The following is an 18,749-nucleotide window of genomic DNA, read 5'->3' as shown; positions in this document are numbered from 1 at the left end:
GGTGCGGTGGCCTGTGCCAAGGCTGCGGCCAGCGGCGCTGCCTCAGGAGGCGGCCAGCATAAGGGCAGCCGCGGTAACGTGTTTACGCCAATCCTGGCCGACGAGTGTACTCGAAGCTCGGAAAATACAGGTGTGAGAGAACGGGATTAAATCCCTCCTCTTGTCTTTTTTTTGACCCAAGAGGTAACTGCTGCGTAGGCGCTTTTTCGCGGGGGCGAGAGGTTTAAACAAATACATAGGTTTTAGTAGTCAGCTACTTTTTGTTCCTGCATTGATGCCTCTCTCTGTCGCCAACTACTGTGACTTTTTTTGTCCCTCTTTCCTAAACACCTAAACGTTGACGAAACAAAGAACTAGTAAATGCTACTTCTAACTTGCCACTGCTTGGTTTGGTGGCCGCTCTTGTACTATTCGATTATAAGTCTCCTACAGGGACAACGACGTTCTATCTGCTTGTAGAGAGCTGTAGCCCGATTCACGATGACATTTTACGTTTAAAGGAAGACATTGATTTCTAAGCAAAGACCTTTAACTCCATGTTTAGCCTAGAGTTAGTTTTGATACCTTAATTCTAAAGCTGTGGTAACAAGAATTAGCCTTCTAGTAATAATAAATGAGCTCTGGTATGCAAATTAGTGCATTCCTTGAAAGGCAGGAAAAACCCCTGTAAAGCTTGGGAACTCTGTAGATGTTTATTCTTATAAGTAATGTCAAGTTCCACTTCTTGTTTTAGACAAGGACTTCCAAAACACGCCTTGCGGCATCATCCACTGCCAGAACCTCGAGCTGAGGTGTGCCCAGCCACACCCGCGGCTGAAAACTATGGCGAGATCTCAAGGTACTTGTCATAACATAAAATGAATCTTTGTTTGGAGACAATGGCAAAACCAGGCACCTTTGTGTTGAGTTACCTTTACAGAAGTAATACAGTTGGTAGGCTTAGGCTTTACCTCAGGTCTGTATCATTTCAGAACATGTCCTTCCTATTTTGGGAATAGTAAAAAGTGTGTAGCTGTGTTCTGTTCCCAGCTCGCCTGGGTCATCTAATTTTATGGCAGAAACAAGAGGAGAAAAGATAAAAATAATTCCTGAGTGGTGTAGAACCGGGACTAGAAATAGTCTGCAGCTTAACTAAGATAATTTTTGGAAAAGCTATGTTTTGCTTGACCTCTAGACTCCCTATGTCATTGAGATTATTAGGAGTTACAGTTGTTATAATTACTTGTGGCTTCTGCTTAAATGCCTCTAAAGTAAATATTTACCCTATGAAAACTCTGTCATTCCTAAGACCTCTTCTGATATAGTTATGCTTTTTTGTACAGAAATAAAAGTTTACTTACCCACTTTATTTGTCATTGTGTATTGTTGGGTTTTTTTTCTTCCTTTTTTTCCTCAACATGTGCATTTCAGGGAGTCTGAAATCTGGAAGGAATCAGATTATCCTTCTGTTACTCCAGCTGATCATGGGAATTCATGGTCTGCTAGTCAGAGTTACGCCGACACCTCCACCGAAGACAGCTCAGTCTTCTCTTGGGGCTATGATGTGAGTAGAATATCATCCAAACCAGATGTAGCACAGTGAGTAGAAAGATATTTGAAATACCATTGCAAATACATTTCAGGATAAAAATGAGGATTGGATCTGTCAATAAATCATTCTACTGGTTATAAAAAGAATATCTTTTCTACCTCTTCCCCATCTTTCCTTTCTCTCACATCAAAACATATTAGGCTCATATTATTCAATTAATAGTCTGCATTTCCATCTAAAACTTTGGAAATGCGAATCATTTAATGCTTAAGTGTATCTATACAACATAATAAATGTTGTTGTGGAATCCCAGACATGAGTAGATGACTTTCAGATATTTGGTGTGAGTTCATCAAACTTCTGCATACTTGTACGTTTCTCAAAATATAGTAAGCCCCTAAAACATTATTTTCATTTAGAAATATTTGTTTTATTCCCCATCTACCAAAACAAAGTGTGCTATTGCTTTCTGTGAGGTGAGATGGAACTGTGTAGATTTAAATTACCCAAGAACCGACCCCATTTTCTAGCTACACGAGGACATGTAACAAAGGTCCTGAACATCCTTCGCTTTCAGTGTTTCACACCAGTCTGCATTGCTTTTTGTTTTGCTGTTGTCTATGGACATTGCAAGCAACAAATTTTCCATTTCATTAAAATGTTGCTGAATGTTAGCCTTCCTGTTCTGATTTCCTTTATGTAAATTACTCTATCTTTAACTTCATTTAATAATACAGATATTTCAAAACGTTTTAATAGTTTTTCTGTTGTGTCAATGTAAGCTTTTTATGCAGCTACCATCAGTCCTAATAGCAGTCCGCATCATCTCCAGGGGAAATGATTTAAAGTTAATGTCTTTCTATGCAAAAGAAATGGAACTGTTTAAATCAGTCCCGCTAAGCTTTAAACAAATACTTGTCTTTTTCAATTATAGAAAAATTCAGTTAAAAAACCTCTCTGAATGCTATTCACCAGGTATTTGTTGGATAACTTTCCTGTCTAGGAATTTGATAAAGCTGCCACACAACAAGTTCAGCAAATGTTCAGGCAAATTGATGAGCTTCTCTATGAGCAGAAAGAAAATGTGCATGTTGAGGGACTGCGGGAAGAATGCCACCAGTGGACATCCAACTTTCCTCATCTCAGGTATTTTATTAATAGACTAATGCTAGTACCATCACAGAGTTATAAAAGGGTAGGGATGGAAGCAGTTGCTTTTAAAGCAACGTTAGTAGTGGGGTGGTTTTATGCAATTATATAGTACATGGAGATAAAAAGATCACTCTGGTAGTCTGCCTGCCATTGTCATAATAAACATTCTGCTGTCTCACATTTGGTTCCTTGCCAGAGGATTATTGCTATTTGCAACTGACTTGGCTTTAACATAGCAAAATTCTCGTAGAAAAGATGTATGGTATAGCTAAAAGCCAAGTGCTTAAAATAATTTAAAAATCCTCCTACCCTAGTTCAGCAGTCCTTATGGCTATCTGTAAACTTAAATTTTAAAACTTCATTACATGTACTTGAACAGTTTTGTCCATATTCAAAAGTCTTACAATTAGCGGAGCGTGAAAAACCAAGCAAAATTTTCTTAATTTATTTACCTGTCTTGAAGCAATCTGTACTAGGCAAAACAACTGAAACCACATTTAACTATCACCAAGAAAACCGCGTAGCTTCCCAATAGAATTTTTAGGATTTGCTGCTCTGTGTTCTTACACACTTCAATAATCTTACTTTCAACATTTTCTGATTCATTTATCCTTTGCTTTTGCCATGGCAGGGTTGTGGGGAAGCAGATAATGATCCCCACAGATGAAGGGTATGGATGGTATTCAAGTTCACCTTCTGGCTGTTTAGGTTCCTCAGATGTAAGTTCACCACGAGAAAAAGATTCTAATGAGTAAGTACCAGTGGTTAACCCAGACTGTACCAAGGTGGGAAGGTAATTTTGTTCTCAGTGGACTGCAGTGATAGGCTTCTTAAAATGTGAAGCCTAATTCCTTTCTTTTAGGCTGAGTTTTGAACACAGCACGCTTTTTTTTTTCTTTTTAACTAAAAGTAGTACATTCAGAATAGCAAGACTATGTAGCTGTGCTTGTTGCTAACTACAGTAAACTGGTCAGTAAATAGAAATACCTTTGCTGCTGCTGACTTCTTAAGAATATGCACGTATTGTAGCTGGTTTTATTGTTATTCATCTATTAAATTTGTACAGAACTTCAAAAATACAAAGCACTACATTAGTACTACTTTATGTTATTGAATGTTTTAGAATGTTTTTTAATTAGCTTTGAATTTTTTTTCTAAGTTTCATGTTCCTTAGCAAGAATTAAAAATATCCAAACCGAAAGAGTTTTTACTGTAATGCATAATTTGTTGGCCTCCCTAGTGCTTGGCTTTAACTACTGTGCTGTCTCTCAGCCTCTCAGCTCACCAAATGCTGCTATTTGAAGTGGAATAACAACTTATTTTCATTTCTGCTTTCTGAAAACTGTCACCTGTTCAGATTTAGTGTTTTTGGCAAGAAGGTACCTCTTTCTGTTACTCCTGTTCACAAAAAGGCTGACCGTTCCAAGTCTCCGACCTTGTGTTCTCCAGAGAGCGAAGAGGATGAAGATGGAGTAATTGTCTCTGAAGGCGTAATGGAGGAATATTTAGCATTTGACCGCAGAGATGTGTAGGTATTGAATGTTAAGATAGCAATTAGCACCAGTGTCCTGGAAATCCTGCTGTTAAGATGTGTATTTTTTCGTTTTGATGTTAGCCGATAAAGTATTTGATGAATTTTTTTTTTTTTATATCTTTGCTCTAGAGAACGTTCAAAAGCCTGAGGGTGTTAGGGCACTGGGAATTCTCCCAATCCATTTCCTAGAACAATTTATTTTGCTAAATTATTTTTCTGAATTTTTTGTAATTTTTCATACTAGCCATTTTTGTACCTGGTTTAAATAGTTCATTCCATCATAACTAAGAGCCTGCTATGTGTTGACATATTTAATAAAACCTGTTTAAATGCCATTTTTTTTTTTATAGTAAGTCAAATTCATTGTTGTTTGTTATGCACTAGCAGTCGGCTGCTTTGGTTTTGTACTAGCATTTTGGGTGGAATTGGGCCTTTCCAGATTTTCAGTGGTAATTTAAGAATTAGAGTGGATTTGATGCTTGCCAAGAAATAATTACCACTATTTTTATCTTAAGAAGAAAGGATTAAGGGTGGCATAAAGAGGATTCTTTTTGCCCCTTTACTTTATTCAACCCAACAATATGAACATGTGGCCTGGGTAAGGACTCTGGATGGTACTGTCAGTTGCTAACTGTTTAATTGGTTTTAATAAATAAAGCCGCTTAGCTGCATGCACCATGAGATTCAAATTGGTAGGTGGCTTGCTTTGACCAGGTCAGAGAGACATTGCTGCAGCAAACAATATTGCTGTCTCTGTAAAATAATGGTAGAAGTATTACAGCTTTTTCTGGTGGGATCTCCTTTTTTTCCAAGGTTTGTAGCTTTTTGATGTTAAGTACCAATTCAGGGAGCAGATAGGAAAGCCTTGGATCAGTAGTATTTTCTCCCGTCTATAAAGTTTCTTTTGGCAGATGAACATTTTTGAGCAGTTGTCTTACAGGTTTCACACTTTGAAATACCCTTTCCATTGTGGAATAGTCTGCAGCAAAGGCCATGTGCTGCTGTGAATTATGTTTTTTCTCCCTTTTCATTGATTACATCTAATTGTCTAAAACTGAATTAAGCCTGTGCCCTGAACACCACCTGGCTGTTAGAGCAGCAAGCTGAGAGGCATTAAACAGTCATGAATAGTAACATTCCTCTCTCTTTTCTTCAGAATTCTGTAGTGACATTAGATAAGGAGCCTAACGATGTGATGAACAAATATCACTGTAACTATTAATATTTATTTTTAAATGGAACTTTGATCTCCTTGGTAAATTACTTCTTTTTCATGAAGTATCATTTATAGTAATTCTGTATGGGGAAACCAAGGTGTGCAGTAATAAGGTGATTGTCTCAGTCATTTCTCATTTAGGTCAGTGGTAGGTTCTGGAAGAAATAAAAGTTCCAAGTGCCCAATGTACAGAAGCTTACTTCTTTCAGTATTAGACTGTTACTTGATATTGCTGTTTATTAAACTATCAGCTCTCAGAAAATAATATTGTGTGATAAATACAAAACTTCTCCTGAAGTAATGTCTTCAAGCTATTCGGCCGGCTGCCTTGACCTGTTTCAGTTTAAGAGAAAATAGAACAGAAATGCAGCCTTAGCTGACGTTTTAATCCTATTAAATAAATGCAATAAAATACAGGAGACAAAGAAAATGTGTTTATGGTACAGATAATGCTTACATTTTTTCAGGGAGGAGGAGTTGCATGAGAGGAAAATGGGACTGTCCTCTGGTAGACGGAAATTGGGGTTTCCTCCTATCTCTCCATATTCCTGCATGAAGGATTCTGTGCTCATGTTTGTGTTTGATGATGTATGGAGTGAAGTCCTAGGCTGCATGGAAGAATTAATCTGCAGACACTGGGAAGGGTCAGCCTCTGGTAAGGATCACTGACGATTCAAAAGGGGATTTCAGTTACTTAATTTTGCAAGGATGCAATGAGAGAGAGATGTATTTGGGAGTAATCTCTTCGGGGCGAGGGGGAGGGAAGTTATTTTGCTAACAGTGTGAGGCATGCCTTCAAAAGGTTTAATAGAGCTTAGCATCTAAGAGGACTCTCTTTAAAAAAACTGGATTCATAGCACTGTCCACAACTAGCAATGCCAATAGTCTGTATTTACAGGAATTCTCTGTTGCTTTGCATAGATGATGAGAAAAATATCATAACAGTAGAAACAATTGGAGCAGATGCTGGAAGCCCTTTGCAGTTTAATTCTCTGCCAGTGTTGTTACCTCGTGTGCCACAAACTAAAATGCCCTCAGTGACATCAAATCTGGTAAGTATTTTTAGCCAGCTGGTTTGTTTAGGGACAAATCAATACAGCGCTACCTAAGCAAACAGATTGAAGTATGTCAGCGGACTGTTTAGATACATAACTAGTTTGGATTTTGTATGAGTGCTGACTGTCCTTTCTAACACTTAAGTTCTGTTATTCCTCAGTTGCAAGTTTTAATTCCTACTTTTCTCTTTAAAACTTAATGTTTATATGTGTATTGGACAACCATGTGGTGCCTGTTCATTAATGATGTAGTTCTTTCTACATTTCAATAATGTTTGAACTAAATTGTGAGATCGAGGATTGCATGTGTGAGACCCTATTCTCACTAGCTTATCTGTAGCTAACTGATCAGGCAATAGAGGACAAATCTCAGTGCAGTTGTAAAACAGGATTTTTTTTCTCAGACACTGAATTTGACTGTATAACCTGCTTTAGATGATCTGCTCCTAGAGTGGTGAGCACCAAAGTGTTACCTGTTTATTCCATTTTAATTCAACTCTTTCCTTCTTATTTCTTTTTATTTCTTTCTCCTTTATTTCTACCCCTACCTCTTTCTCATGTTCCCCTTGCTGTATGTGTAGTGCCCAAAAACCAGATGTGGCCGCAAAAGCAAAAAGAGGAGAAAACCACCTCAAGTATGTATGTTGGAGAGATTAAAGCTCTGGTATTTTCTATTTGCTGTCGTTATGGTGGGTGGAATTTGATGTTTTTCCAGATCAGTCTATGTTCCAGGAAAGGAGTTTGCAGTTCTGTTCTTGACATAAAATGTCAACATAGACTGAAAATTAGTTTCATAAAGCTTCTCATTATAGCCATTGTTGGAAGATCCTGTCATGCAAATGAGAAGCTCAGTTGGAAAATATTAAGTATGACATAGCATGGTAGGATACATTTTCTAAGCACTACCATTTGCAAGAAAAATGGAATGCTAAGAAGTCTATCTTAGATGGGGAAATGATGTAACGGATTATATATATTTGGATGTCATGGAAGAAATTAATTTCTTTCCTCCAAAGTTATTTATAAGGACAAAATCTGTAAATATATGTGTATGTCTCTGCCAAACAGTAATTTACTTATTTATTTTTTAAACTTTCAGGTAAATCTCTCTCAAGGGTCAGGTAGTGGCTCTCAACATAATCTAAATGGCTTGATGGTGATACATGGGATCCAGTTACAGCAAAGGAATCTGCCTGTAATGGAGAAAACGCTGTAAGAGCTATAGATCATCTGTTGTAAAGTAGAGTACTCTCACAGTGAGAGGGATTCAACCCAAAACATTGTGCGATAACTCTCTACACTGGAGAAAGCAATTCTCAATTATTTTCCTGCTTGTTTTCTTATTTACTTGTCCTCTATGAAACAGTATACTTCTAGTACAGGTTTTCTGTTTAATTGCTGCTGGTTTACCACTTAATGCCACAGCCGTTCACTACTGTTGGCACTGACTGACACCCTGAAAGGAGATGAAGCTCAGAATGAGATGGAGAAACTGATTTGCTCAGTTCCTAGAAGTGGACTTGTGTTAAATCTAGGCTATGGGTGTGAAAACTGGTGTTTACAGTATGGTTTTTTTTTAATCTGTTCTATGATTAATTTTTACTTTTATACTGAAATCTTCAATCAGAAAGTTCATAGTTCAGTAAAAAAAAAAAAGATAGACAGCTTTTTTCTTTTCCATCCCCTCTTCTTTTCTAATTTGGCTGTAAATTACTTTATATAGTTACGTAAAAAAATGAAAACACATCATCTCTATCCACACATAATATTATTAATATCACATGTAGATGAGTACTTTGATAACAGGGTAGTTGTCAGTCATGTTGACCATATCTCTCTTGGTTTTGTAATTCTTTTGTTAGGGACCTGGATGACAAACGGCCAGGCTCCAGTTCCATCCTCTCTACCAGAGTGTGGCCAAATCGTCCTGTAGAGCTCAGCACATCATCCCTGTCACGTTCCACAAGAAGGCGAAATCTGCCACCACGTACCCTGCATCCCATCAACACAAGCCACTCCCGTACTGGAACCCCAGGGTCTGTGGACGATGTCTTCAGGGGAACTCGATTGTATGTTTCAAAACCAGTTTCTCACTGCAAGTTACCATATTTAGAGAACCCAGCTTATACAAAAAGCATTCAGTTGAACAGAAAGAACATGAATTATTTGATTAAAGAAATTAACTGCCCATTAAAGCACAATCTCCCCTGAGAAAGCTGAGTTGCTAAAGTTGATGTTTACTGTGCTACAAGCTGCGATTCAATGAATTGCATCCATATTTAAGTAGTTTTGCACACAAACTATAGACCTCATTCTGTCCAGTACAAGCAAAGCAAGTGCCACCATCTCTTTCTTGACATCCGCTTTCTTTTTCTATAGCCTATTTCCAAGATGAACTTCAAAATCTACAGTTTTTGGAGGTCAAACTGCCTGTTGCTATCCTAGCCCAGACTGGGCTATAAAGGAGGTGCTCATCTTAGATAGGTTATCTGACTGATCAAAGGACTCTTGATGAACTCGGTGAACCCTCAGTCACGTCTAGAATATCTTAGTTTTGTTTGGCGAAATGATCTGACTGAATGTAGTCATTTACAGGGACTACAGGGTATTAGGAAACAATGCAGCGTTTAATATATTTTTATATTCCACATGTGTTGTAAACTGACATAGTTTCCTTTTAGTTTTGCAGTTTACCTATAAACTCACTCAGCCTGTTGTTTTTTGTCATGTGTTTAGAGACTTGTTCCTTGTCCCTTCACAACTGATGTTTCTACTTGCAATATTTTATGCTTCTGTTCCCCTTCCACAGGCTTTGATCAATTTAACAATTGTTAACATCTCCCCTTTATTACCATCTATATTTAAATGTATGTAGAGAGCACTAGGAAAGTCTTTTTAAAAATGCTGGTGATAGTTTGAAGCTTTTCTAATGTATTCTTACAGAACATCCTTCCTTCAGTCAATTCCAGAATGCATAAGGCCTCTTGATCATTTCTAGCACTTCTCAAACATACAATAATATAAAGATACCTTTCATGTCAAAAGGCTTTCATATGAAAAGGCTGTATCTAGAAAACAGATTTCTTATTCTTTTACATTCCTCTTGTGACTAATGTTTAATTTATTTTGTATTTTGTGCAATTAGATTGGTTTAGTTCCCTTTAGAAGGCTTCTAAAAGCCTCTTGCACCTGTTCCTCCAAATACTCAAGCAAAATATGGAGAACGTGGAAGCCTTGTTTTACCCCCAGACGTTTTATTTGACGCTTGTAATAAGTGAAAGAGCTACAATATGCACTTGCATTATGTAGCTTTTATACTTGCTCTGCTTAAAATATGGGCGGCTGCTGTTTTCTAGGCTCATTGTTTATCTTCAGTTGCTAGGCTGAAGTTAGCAGTAAGCAGTACTTCATCCTAAAAGGTATGAGCAAAGAGCAGAAAATGATGCCGTGTCTGGGAACGGGCAGACAAGATTCTACCATTGTATGGTAACTGTCCATGAAGACACCTTTATATATACACACACCTTTATTCTGCAGTACCAGCTGCACAGCACACTCCTTCAAAATGCACTGGACGAGGTGCATTTTAAGCACCAACTAGCTTTTATATACACCCATTACCAGGATTTCTGCTGGGGTACTCATTCTCGGACTCACTTTGCCTATGTGCTTAATATTAAACATTCTGAAAACTGGAAGTTCTTGTTAATAGATGAAAAAGATTTCTGCCAAACTTCACCCACTGCAGAACTCCTCTTTTACATACAGTCTCCAATAGTCAGCCCTAACACCAGCATCTTGTAGCAAAATTCTACAACTGTTGCTCTTAGTTTTAACATTGTTTGTCTACAAAATGCCAAACAAACTGACAATATTGTGTGTATGTTTACACAATGCCAAACATAAACCGTATGTTTTTTTCTGTTCTTATTGGCACATTTCAGTCTGACTGCACATGAGCAGCTGACCTCACCCTCCCCGCTGCTGCTAACCCGAAATAATCTCCTACCACCTATTACTACCACCAGTGTGGCAGAGCACGTGAGCACTGCAGGATCCCCGAGGCAAACGGTAACAGACACAACAATTTTATTATTGGATAGTCTAAAATTGTAATCGCTGCTGATCAAATAACCTAACCCAAGAGTTCTAATTTGTTATCTTGTAAGTGACAGCAGCTGAAATAGATGCATAAAAAATGCCGTATCAGCTTTGACTAACAGCACCACCCATTATTGAATGCCTTAAGTCCAATGAATGCCAGAATTTTTTTCCTCCCCATAATTAGGTGTAGAATGGTTGACTTGGAAAATTAGCTTTAATTCCTAGGGTAATTATTTTAAATGTACTGCTGCAATAAGAAGTAGCCGTAACTATTATTCTTCAATGCAGAAATCTCAAGGGAACTCAAGTCGAGCTCACAGTGTAACAACACAGGAAGATAGCCACCAGCAGCTACAGGAGCGGCTTTTTTTACCTGATCATTTCGCCAGGCCTAACACAACCAACGCATTCTTGGTAAAGCACGGCAAATTATACCAAATCATCCTTAGTTACTCAATAGGGTGCTTTGACAATTAACATAGGTAAACATTACTGGAGAACCAGGTGATCAGCGCCAGGGAGTTCATCAAGTTCGCCACTTGATTAGATACTCACAGGTTAACAGAAACATCGTTGTTTGGCACTTCTGAAACAAACGGGACGAGTCGCTTGTTCAGGGATAACGATCTCGCTATACTCCCCACAGCCAGCTCCTAACCACACCTATGAGCAGCTGGTGGTACACTTTTCTTGAAGAATCGAAGTTTGAGATGCTTGTGGAAAAAACTGTTACTTGAGGTGTAACATTCAATCTAGCATCTTCTGCGAAGGCTTAAGAAGAACCGTGGGGTAGGGAAGGATGCTTTAAAGTTTTGCATAGACATTGGGAAGTCATTCCTACAGCCGTATTCAGAAACGCGAGGGTAGGATAGTCTTCATTGCTTTCTTGCACAAGTTTGCTGTACTATTGATGTCCAGTCTGTTTCAGTATCAAATGCTCTCGGTTTAATTTATTGAAACACCTACTCTACTGATATCTTGTCCTATCTAACAAAGTATTTTTATCTAAGCTTTAAAAGCTATAATTTTAACAATAGCTGCTGGTTTGGTTTCTGTGTATAATTTCAACATCCTTGACTTAGTAGCTGAGTGTACAAACTTTTTAAAATCTATTTTGAAACAGAACAATTTCCAGAAGTACTGACAATGCCTTTAACTGGCCCAGTGATCATTCTAAGAAAGAGTGGAGTGTTATAAAGGTATATTTTCTACTCTATAGGAGTTGAACTTTAGGTTGATTTAACCCTCCTTAAACTTGTAAAAGCTCTACTTAGACCTTTACAACATCTTACGAATTAGGAAATACATATGTTTAAGTAGTTTGTATTACAATCTTGATGTTTGCATGAATTTTTCATGCAAAGATAAATAACTTGAACTGTCTTTTCAGCCGGATCCACAGCACCGCCGTTCTTGCACTGTTATTGATTATAGTAATCAACCTTGGACAAGCAGAGGATCAACAGGTTCAGGTATGCTCATCAGTCATAGAATTTAATAAGATTAAGCAAGAGGTAGGCTTTTGGGACAAGGATGCGTTTCCTACGTAGATAATTACAGTGAGGAGGTTTTTCAAAGTTCTATTTCATGTTTTAAATTTTCCATTATACAAGTTTTATACTTGCATATAGAATACGTTTGGGCATGGCTTATTGTGTTTTGTTTTTTTTTTTTAAAACATTTAAGGAAGCTTAATGTAATCAGCCCCAATGCCCCTCATGTCAAAGTTAAGAGCAGGAGTTACCTATTTAAACAGGAACTAGCAACAAGTACTTTCTGTCCAAGGGTTTTTCTTCTGCTCAGCTATACAACTGAAAGAAATTGCATTATGTCCAAAAGAAACTTATCTGCACTGTATCTGGAAGAGATTGTACTAGAATTGCAACTTAAAAGTATATTTTAAAGCCAGTAGCTGTACCAGTACAATTCACATGTATGCTCTGAAATCAGAGTATGCTTGTACAGTTTATTTGTAACAATTAGATTAACTTTATGGAGCTACGTGACATAACCTAAAATGAATCTCACCTAAAATTACTTACTTTCAATTGGTCAAAGTATCAAGGCAGCAGGAAGGCATTTTTGTTGTGAATATAATGCATACTCCTCCCTCCAGTTTCCCTTCCTTCACTGCAAAGTCATCTCCCTAAATTTTTTATGGTTAATACACTGTGAAAGTAGTCTTCATATATGCTTCAAAATAGCTACACAGTCACAACCAGGGTTGAGGTTCTTTTTTAATGGCAGGAAGCTACAAGATTAAGTTGCACATGTGTTACGGTAGATCAATTAACCTTACTTATTTCAACTTCACCTTCAGAGATTTAGGTTTTTCATGGCATACACAAGGTCTACTCTAGTCAGTTGAAGGGGAGTTTGTTCAGAGATTACAGTAGATCAGAAGTTAACTTCTGTGCCCTGGAACAGCTTTTCTGAATGCCGTCTTTATAACTCTCACTTGAGTTCACCTTGAGAACTCCCTGTTAACTTTGTATTGATCCTAAGTATCACCTCCACCTGGGAAGGGTGGCACAGAGCAGGGGATTAGATGCACTTTCTGGGAACTAGGTCTGTCAAGACAAGTTACACTGGATTCCTTTCATCGCAGCGCTTTGGCATTCCTTATGGAGTTGTCAGAACTTCCCACATAAAAATATACTAACAAGATAGGATTGAAGCTGCAAAGGTTAAGGTAGCAAGTACATGGGTGATTATTAGAGGACAGGAGGGGTCTTTTAGCTTGTCTCATAGCCGAATGGCCTACTACCACTAATGTAAGTGGCACCAGAGGCAACTTGAGTTTAACAAAGGCACTAAACTGAAGTAACTTAACTAACTTGTTTTTGAACAAGGAAGGAGCGGTTCCCACTGAAATTAAAATAAATATCTGCTCCCCCCCCAAAAAAAAAAACCCTAGTATCTTTAAATGCAAGATAAGTTTTATGACTGCTGTATTAACAAAAAAAAAATTGAAGTCTGCAGAAGAACTTTGTAGACTTGAATACTTCATGAAATATCAAGGAATACAGTAGTTCCCTGCAATGCAGCAACTATGAAGTACAAACTTTGCCCCTTTTGAAAGGCCAGTCACTTGTCTCAAACTTGCGTAATTTATACATAACGCAGTTGATGATAGCCATGTATTCGAATTAAAAAAAAAACCACAAAAAAAGCATTTCAGTTTTAAGCTAAAGGAGATGTATTTGGTACTTAGTTTTAATACCTTCCAGAAGCCTTAAAGTTTTACATGATCTCTGTTTATTAGGTCTTCAGCTGCATGGTTCTGTGAAAGCCCACAGTCGAAATGGATCAGTCACAAAAAGCAAACAGGGGTTCTAACGTGCCATGAAGAAGTATCCATCCATCTCCAGAGAGTCACGAACCACCTCTCATTCTCAGCAATGTCAACATTGTTTACAGAGAGTTTTCAAACACCCTTCCTTATGAATAATTATTTTTATATAAATCTAAGAAGCAGCTGCCAAAGATTAGAAGGGGTATACTTAAACATTCCATTTTTCTACCAGTAGAAAAAGTTATACTCCAGTGGAAGGGTGAATACGCTCCAGCGGGCAGTAAAGCCTAACACCTAGAAAATCTAGCAAATGCTCTCAGTCATTGCTGTTTTCCCATTACGGGCTTGTTACTGGTTCATGTTGTTACAGACAGCTACTGCAGAACCTGCTGGTTTTCCTGTTGGCTCTACAGAAGATTAATCAGGTTTTCCATAGCAGTAGTAATTTAAATTTTTAAAGCTATATTTATATGTTTAAAGCAATATTATACTATCAAAAGCAAGCACTGCACGTGATACTGCTTCTACAACTCAGCTTAGACAAGTTATGAATCTTGTAGTAATTGCAGCAGATATTAACACAGTTGTGTAAAAATAAGGTTAGCAAACCAGATGAACAGAATTGACAGCTTTAAGGGTAGTACACGGCTGACTCTTCCTGTTTTATACACTTACACGTCTTCCTCAGTGACTGAAGAAGGTCTAACAGGCAAGGAAGTACATTGTCTTCCTGGTGAGATATTTTATGGTAATTTCACAGAATAGGTCAGTCTCCCTTTCTAAAAATACCTGCAATTATACAAGATTTCTGCACTCTGCCACGGAGTTCCACAACCCACAGATGCAACATAGCATGTAGTAGATGTGTTCTGCACCGTGTGACAGACATAGCAGAGCTATTAGCTGTAGTTGCCCTTGTGGCTCCAAATAAAACAAAAACATGAAATACAAGCTTCTCAAAATAAGCAATTAGTTGAAGGTCTTACTCCCAAGCAGTAAGTGCCAGACGACAAGTAAGCGTAAAGACAAGGTGAGGATAACCACTTACTGTATTTTAACAAAGTTAGGACACTGCACGAAAACAATCCGGTTAAATCCAATTAAAAAGCGCTTTTTTCTAAATTTCCTTATTAATATTTTTCAAATTACAACTCATAATGGAAAAAACTTGTCAGTATTCTTTATGAAGTGGCTCCCCTATTTCCCCACTCTAAGTTATGCAATCTATCAAATGTTAGTGGTACCTTACAGAACAGCTAATAATTTTTAATCAATATTGAAATTCTTGAGTCCAGTTGATCCAAGCATGCTCTAATCAAAAAGAAGGGAAAAGAAAGCAAAGCAGAACTGTGCAAGTGTAACTGGGTTAACTCCTTTGCATTTCTAGAAGGGAAAAAAGGCTCTGGGCTCAATCTAAGTCTCTTAAGTTTGCATAGAGATAAATTGATGATGAAGAGAGGCTTCTATTCACTAAACCCTTTCAAAATACAATTTCTCTTAACAGTTAAGACTACTGGAACATTGTACAGTGTGTCATTTATTTATCTCAAGCTAACTGGAGATAAGCATCCCATTTACATCAGTGCCATTCCTCAGGGACCAAGTTAGTGTTCTGTAGCCCTAGTGCATAAAGAGTTACAAAACATACACAAATAAACTTGAATAGACTTCTAGTGACATAACGTAGTATTTTATAGCCTGGAGGAGTCAGTGTGTTAAAGTGAAAGCAGTCTCATCATAAGGTAATTTTTGGTTTCTGTACAAATGGTTGACACCAGGGACTTCTCCCGGGCTGTTAGATATCTATCTTCTGTAGTAAAAGTAACGTTCAAGTCACATGTTACGCAACATCACATAATGATATGCTGTACTCTCAGAATCGGGATGATTTTTGAAAGCAGCCAAGTAAAAGGGAACAGAGTTACCATTCTACCTCTAGCTTCCCCCCAGGAAGCCCTATTAAATAATCAGTTCCCAAATGCTATCACTGAAGCGATGAGGACCTTCAGCTCAAAAGTAAGTGTTCACCTTGTGGCTCATAAGCCTTTGAAAAATGATCCACAAAATAAAGTCAGCCTTGTTCCTTCGAGCTATAGTAAGTGGAAAACTAGTTACCCTTCAAATTCATACCCCTGCACACTATGTCAAGTGCTTTAAAAACAGCTGAAGCAAAAACCTTGGAAGTATTTGCACATCTTACAGAAGTAATTCACTTCTGAAATAACAGAAGTGTTGACAAACACGATGAAGCAGCTAATCACTACCATCCTACAGCAGACGTGACTGTGGTGCTATTGAAATAACATGCAACATTTCTAAGCTTTGGAACTCCTTGTCAGGGGACATCACGAATCCCAGAAATACACAGAACCGACTCTGTTCTGTGGCTTTTTAAGTTTATTACCTCACTTCAGTGTGTTAGAGAATTTCTGCATAGTCATGTACGTGCTGCAGTCTCGTATTCTTCCCACGGCATCTGCCGCAGGCAATCAAAGACCAAACACTAGGTGGCCCTCTCATCTAATGTAGCATCACCAGCACTGACGCCAGTTAACAATAGAGCCATGTTTTCAGCTGCCACAGAAGTATGTAGTACTCACTTTAAATCGGTGAGAAGAGTCAACACGATCGGTTTGTTTTGAATGGCTACTTAGAAAACGTAGAGGGCTAGGGAAGCAACATAGCACAGAATTCTGCAAAAACTTCATTTATTAAATCTGCAATTTTCCAAAGTATCTTTGTAAAACCAATGGAATATCTGAAAAACAGCTGTTGAGCTGAAGCGCAGAGACCTTTAAAAACAGCAGAAGGTTTGTTACAAAAGAAATGTGTGAATAGCAAAAATAGAAGGTTTCCAGCTCAGAAACCCCAGGAATCAGCATTGAAGACTCTCAAAGGTGTGGGATTACATTGTTTTACCATCAGCTGTACCAATATCCATTAGGTGTTTGGAAGGAAGGTGCTTCAACACAAGTTTAATAAGCACACGGTCATCCAAACATCACACGGCTTCCTTACTGTAACAAAACTTTTAGTCAAGAATCTGTTTGATCTTAACTGAAGAGCACCCAAAGGATTTTGAACAGTAGCACCAGACTGCTTTGTCTTTCTTGTTCACGATGCGTTCTGTATCATACCTCCCAGTCACAGCAAGTTGACACGCACACACTCTGAAACGGTAGTCCAGAAAAATGGAAATTCTCCCAAATCCACATGTTCCCATACAAAATTATACCCGTTATTTTAGCCTACGCAGTTCTTTATTTCTTTCCTTTCTTGGCTGCAGTCTTCTTTCCTCCTTTTTTAGCGTTATTCCCGTATTTTGCTTCCAGTTGGGCCAAAAAGTCATCCATTTCCTTTTTTCGATCTTTATTTCTGCTCTGGGAGAGGGGAAACAAACCCAAAACTTTTACTACTTCCTAATACAGATTGCTGTATTGAAGTTAGATAGCTACATAAAATCTCAGAATAGATTAAAGAGGGAATACAAGCTACAGGAGGTATAGTACTGTCAAGCAGAAGCCTACTTGTATACTCTAGGCTCTATACCTAACTTCCATAAGTATCAAGACAGAGGTGAAGAGTGGCTATCAAAAACATCACGACATAAGGCTAGGAAAAGCAAAGCAATTTCTAGTTTAGACCCAAAACTCTATTACAATTTGAGGAATGATTAAGCATGAACATTCTAGGAAGCCCACTGGACAATAAGAAAGAAGAAACAAAACATTCCGAAAAACGGAACGTAAACAGTATGTTTCTTTCCTCAATCCCCAAGATAAAAAAGCAAAATAGTAAGACCTATCAACTTCTACACCCTCGTGGAATCCCTTGTGGAATCCCTCAGAAAGAAAGAATCATTAACACTCCCTGTCTAACTGCCTAAAACTAGAAGTTAAATATTTTGATTGTGTATGCAGTAAGGATAAACATATTAGAATAACTTTGTTAATTTTTAAAAAGACACAGGTAATAAAATCCATACCATACTCCGACTATTAAAGTACATAGATAGTTAACATTAAGGTCAGATTTTAACCTCGGGAACTCAGAATGAGTTGCAAATACAAAAACGCTCAGGGAACACACAATTATAAGCCAGTAACGTAATTATCTTCAACAGATACAAAAAGCCTTACCTGAATGAGTGCTTTCAAGTCATCTTCTCCACCAAGGCCCAGTTCATCTTTAGTCTTTTCTGCCTCTCTAGCTTCTTTTTCTGCCTAAAATAGCAACCTAGTTTTTTAAAAAGTATTTTGCACCTTATTTGACAAAGTCTTATAGTAGTTACCAAACACTTTATTTTGCATCTGTATATAAATAGCTGCAAGGAAACACGAACGGTTTCCAAGTTTGGCCACAGATGAGAGATCAAAGAGAAAGCCCGTTCTGGTTCTGCGATTTAGTAGAGCGGGGCAGTTTTTTGCTGTTTCACAATGCCGAACGTGGTGAGATGTCCATCCCCATCCCTGTTCCCCACACCCACACTTTCTTTTGTCTTAGCGGCTATTACATTTTCTTACATTAGAGAAAGGTGACTGTGATGTGCATGTAACATATTCTACAAAGTGTCCAAGAAAACCCCCAAAAACCCCAAAAAAACCAACCAGGTTGGAGAAAAGGTCCATTTAGTCCAGAATGTTATTTCACACTTGCCAAAAGGCAAGCATAATATATTTCCACCCCACGTACACTTCTTAACTCCAGCAACTCATGGCTTTGTAAATAAGTGCAGGGACATGCTAAACTGTAATAAGCCATTGTGTATAATAACGAAATAAAAGAAAGAAGTAATAGGCAACAGTCTGTTACACTCAAAAGCCCTTCACAACAATTTGGGGGGGGGGGGTGTGGAGAACCCG

General features: G+C 37.9%; 3 protein-coding genes across 3 annotated transcripts in view; 1 reads left to right on the top strand and 2 right to left on the bottom strand.

The window, feature by feature from the left end:
• ECD (ecdysoneless homolog (Drosophila)) overlaps positions 1-237 on the bottom strand; it is a 12,967-nt gene extending 12,730 nt beyond the window's left edge. Inside the window, 1 exon segment of the mRNA XM_009325969.1 lies at positions 87-237. Coding sequence (XP_009324244.1) covers positions 87-237 — 151 coding nt within the window.
• A 37-nt stretch (positions 238-274) lies between these two features.
• On the top strand, positions 275-14,600 carry FAM149B1 (family with sequence similarity 149, member B1). The gene is given in 15 exon segments (XM_009325968.1): positions 275-299; positions 619-838; positions 1,411-1,543; positions 2,535-2,677; positions 3,315-3,434; positions 4,041-4,211; positions 5,901-6,088; positions 6,355-6,485; positions 7,070-7,123; positions 7,588-7,700; positions 8,351-8,557; positions 10,433-10,559; positions 10,881-11,006; positions 11,983-12,064; positions 13,858-14,600. Coding segments are annotated over 15 exon segments (1,914 nt in total). The 3' UTR covers positions 13,932-14,600.
• Positions 14,601-16,582: 1,982 nt separating this feature from the next.
• The window catches only part of DNAJC9 (DnaJ (Hsp40) homolog, subfamily C, member 9), a 4,220-nt gene continuing 2,053 nt past the window's right edge, over positions 16,583-18,749 (bottom strand). The window contains exons 4-5 of the mRNA XM_009325967.1: positions 18,027-18,110; positions 16,583-17,267 (exon numbers count right to left, since the gene is read on the bottom strand). Coding sequence (XP_009324242.1) covers positions 17,148-17,267; positions 18,027-18,110 — 204 coding nt within the window. The 3' untranslated portion in view covers positions 16,583-17,147. The remainder of the gene's footprint in view (positions 17,268-18,026; positions 18,111-18,749) is intronic.

The sequence above is a fragment of the Pygoscelis adeliae genome, unplaced genomic scaffold (genome assembly GCF_000699105.1).
Source record: "Pygoscelis adeliae isolate BGI_AS28 unplaced genomic scaffold, ASM69910v1 Scaffold4, whole genome shotgun sequence".
NCBI lineage: Eukaryota > Metazoa > Chordata > Aves > Sphenisciformes > Spheniscidae > Pygoscelis > Pygoscelis adeliae.
Note: the sequence above shows the minus strand (reverse complement) of the source record. Positions and strands in the feature narration are given on the sequence as shown.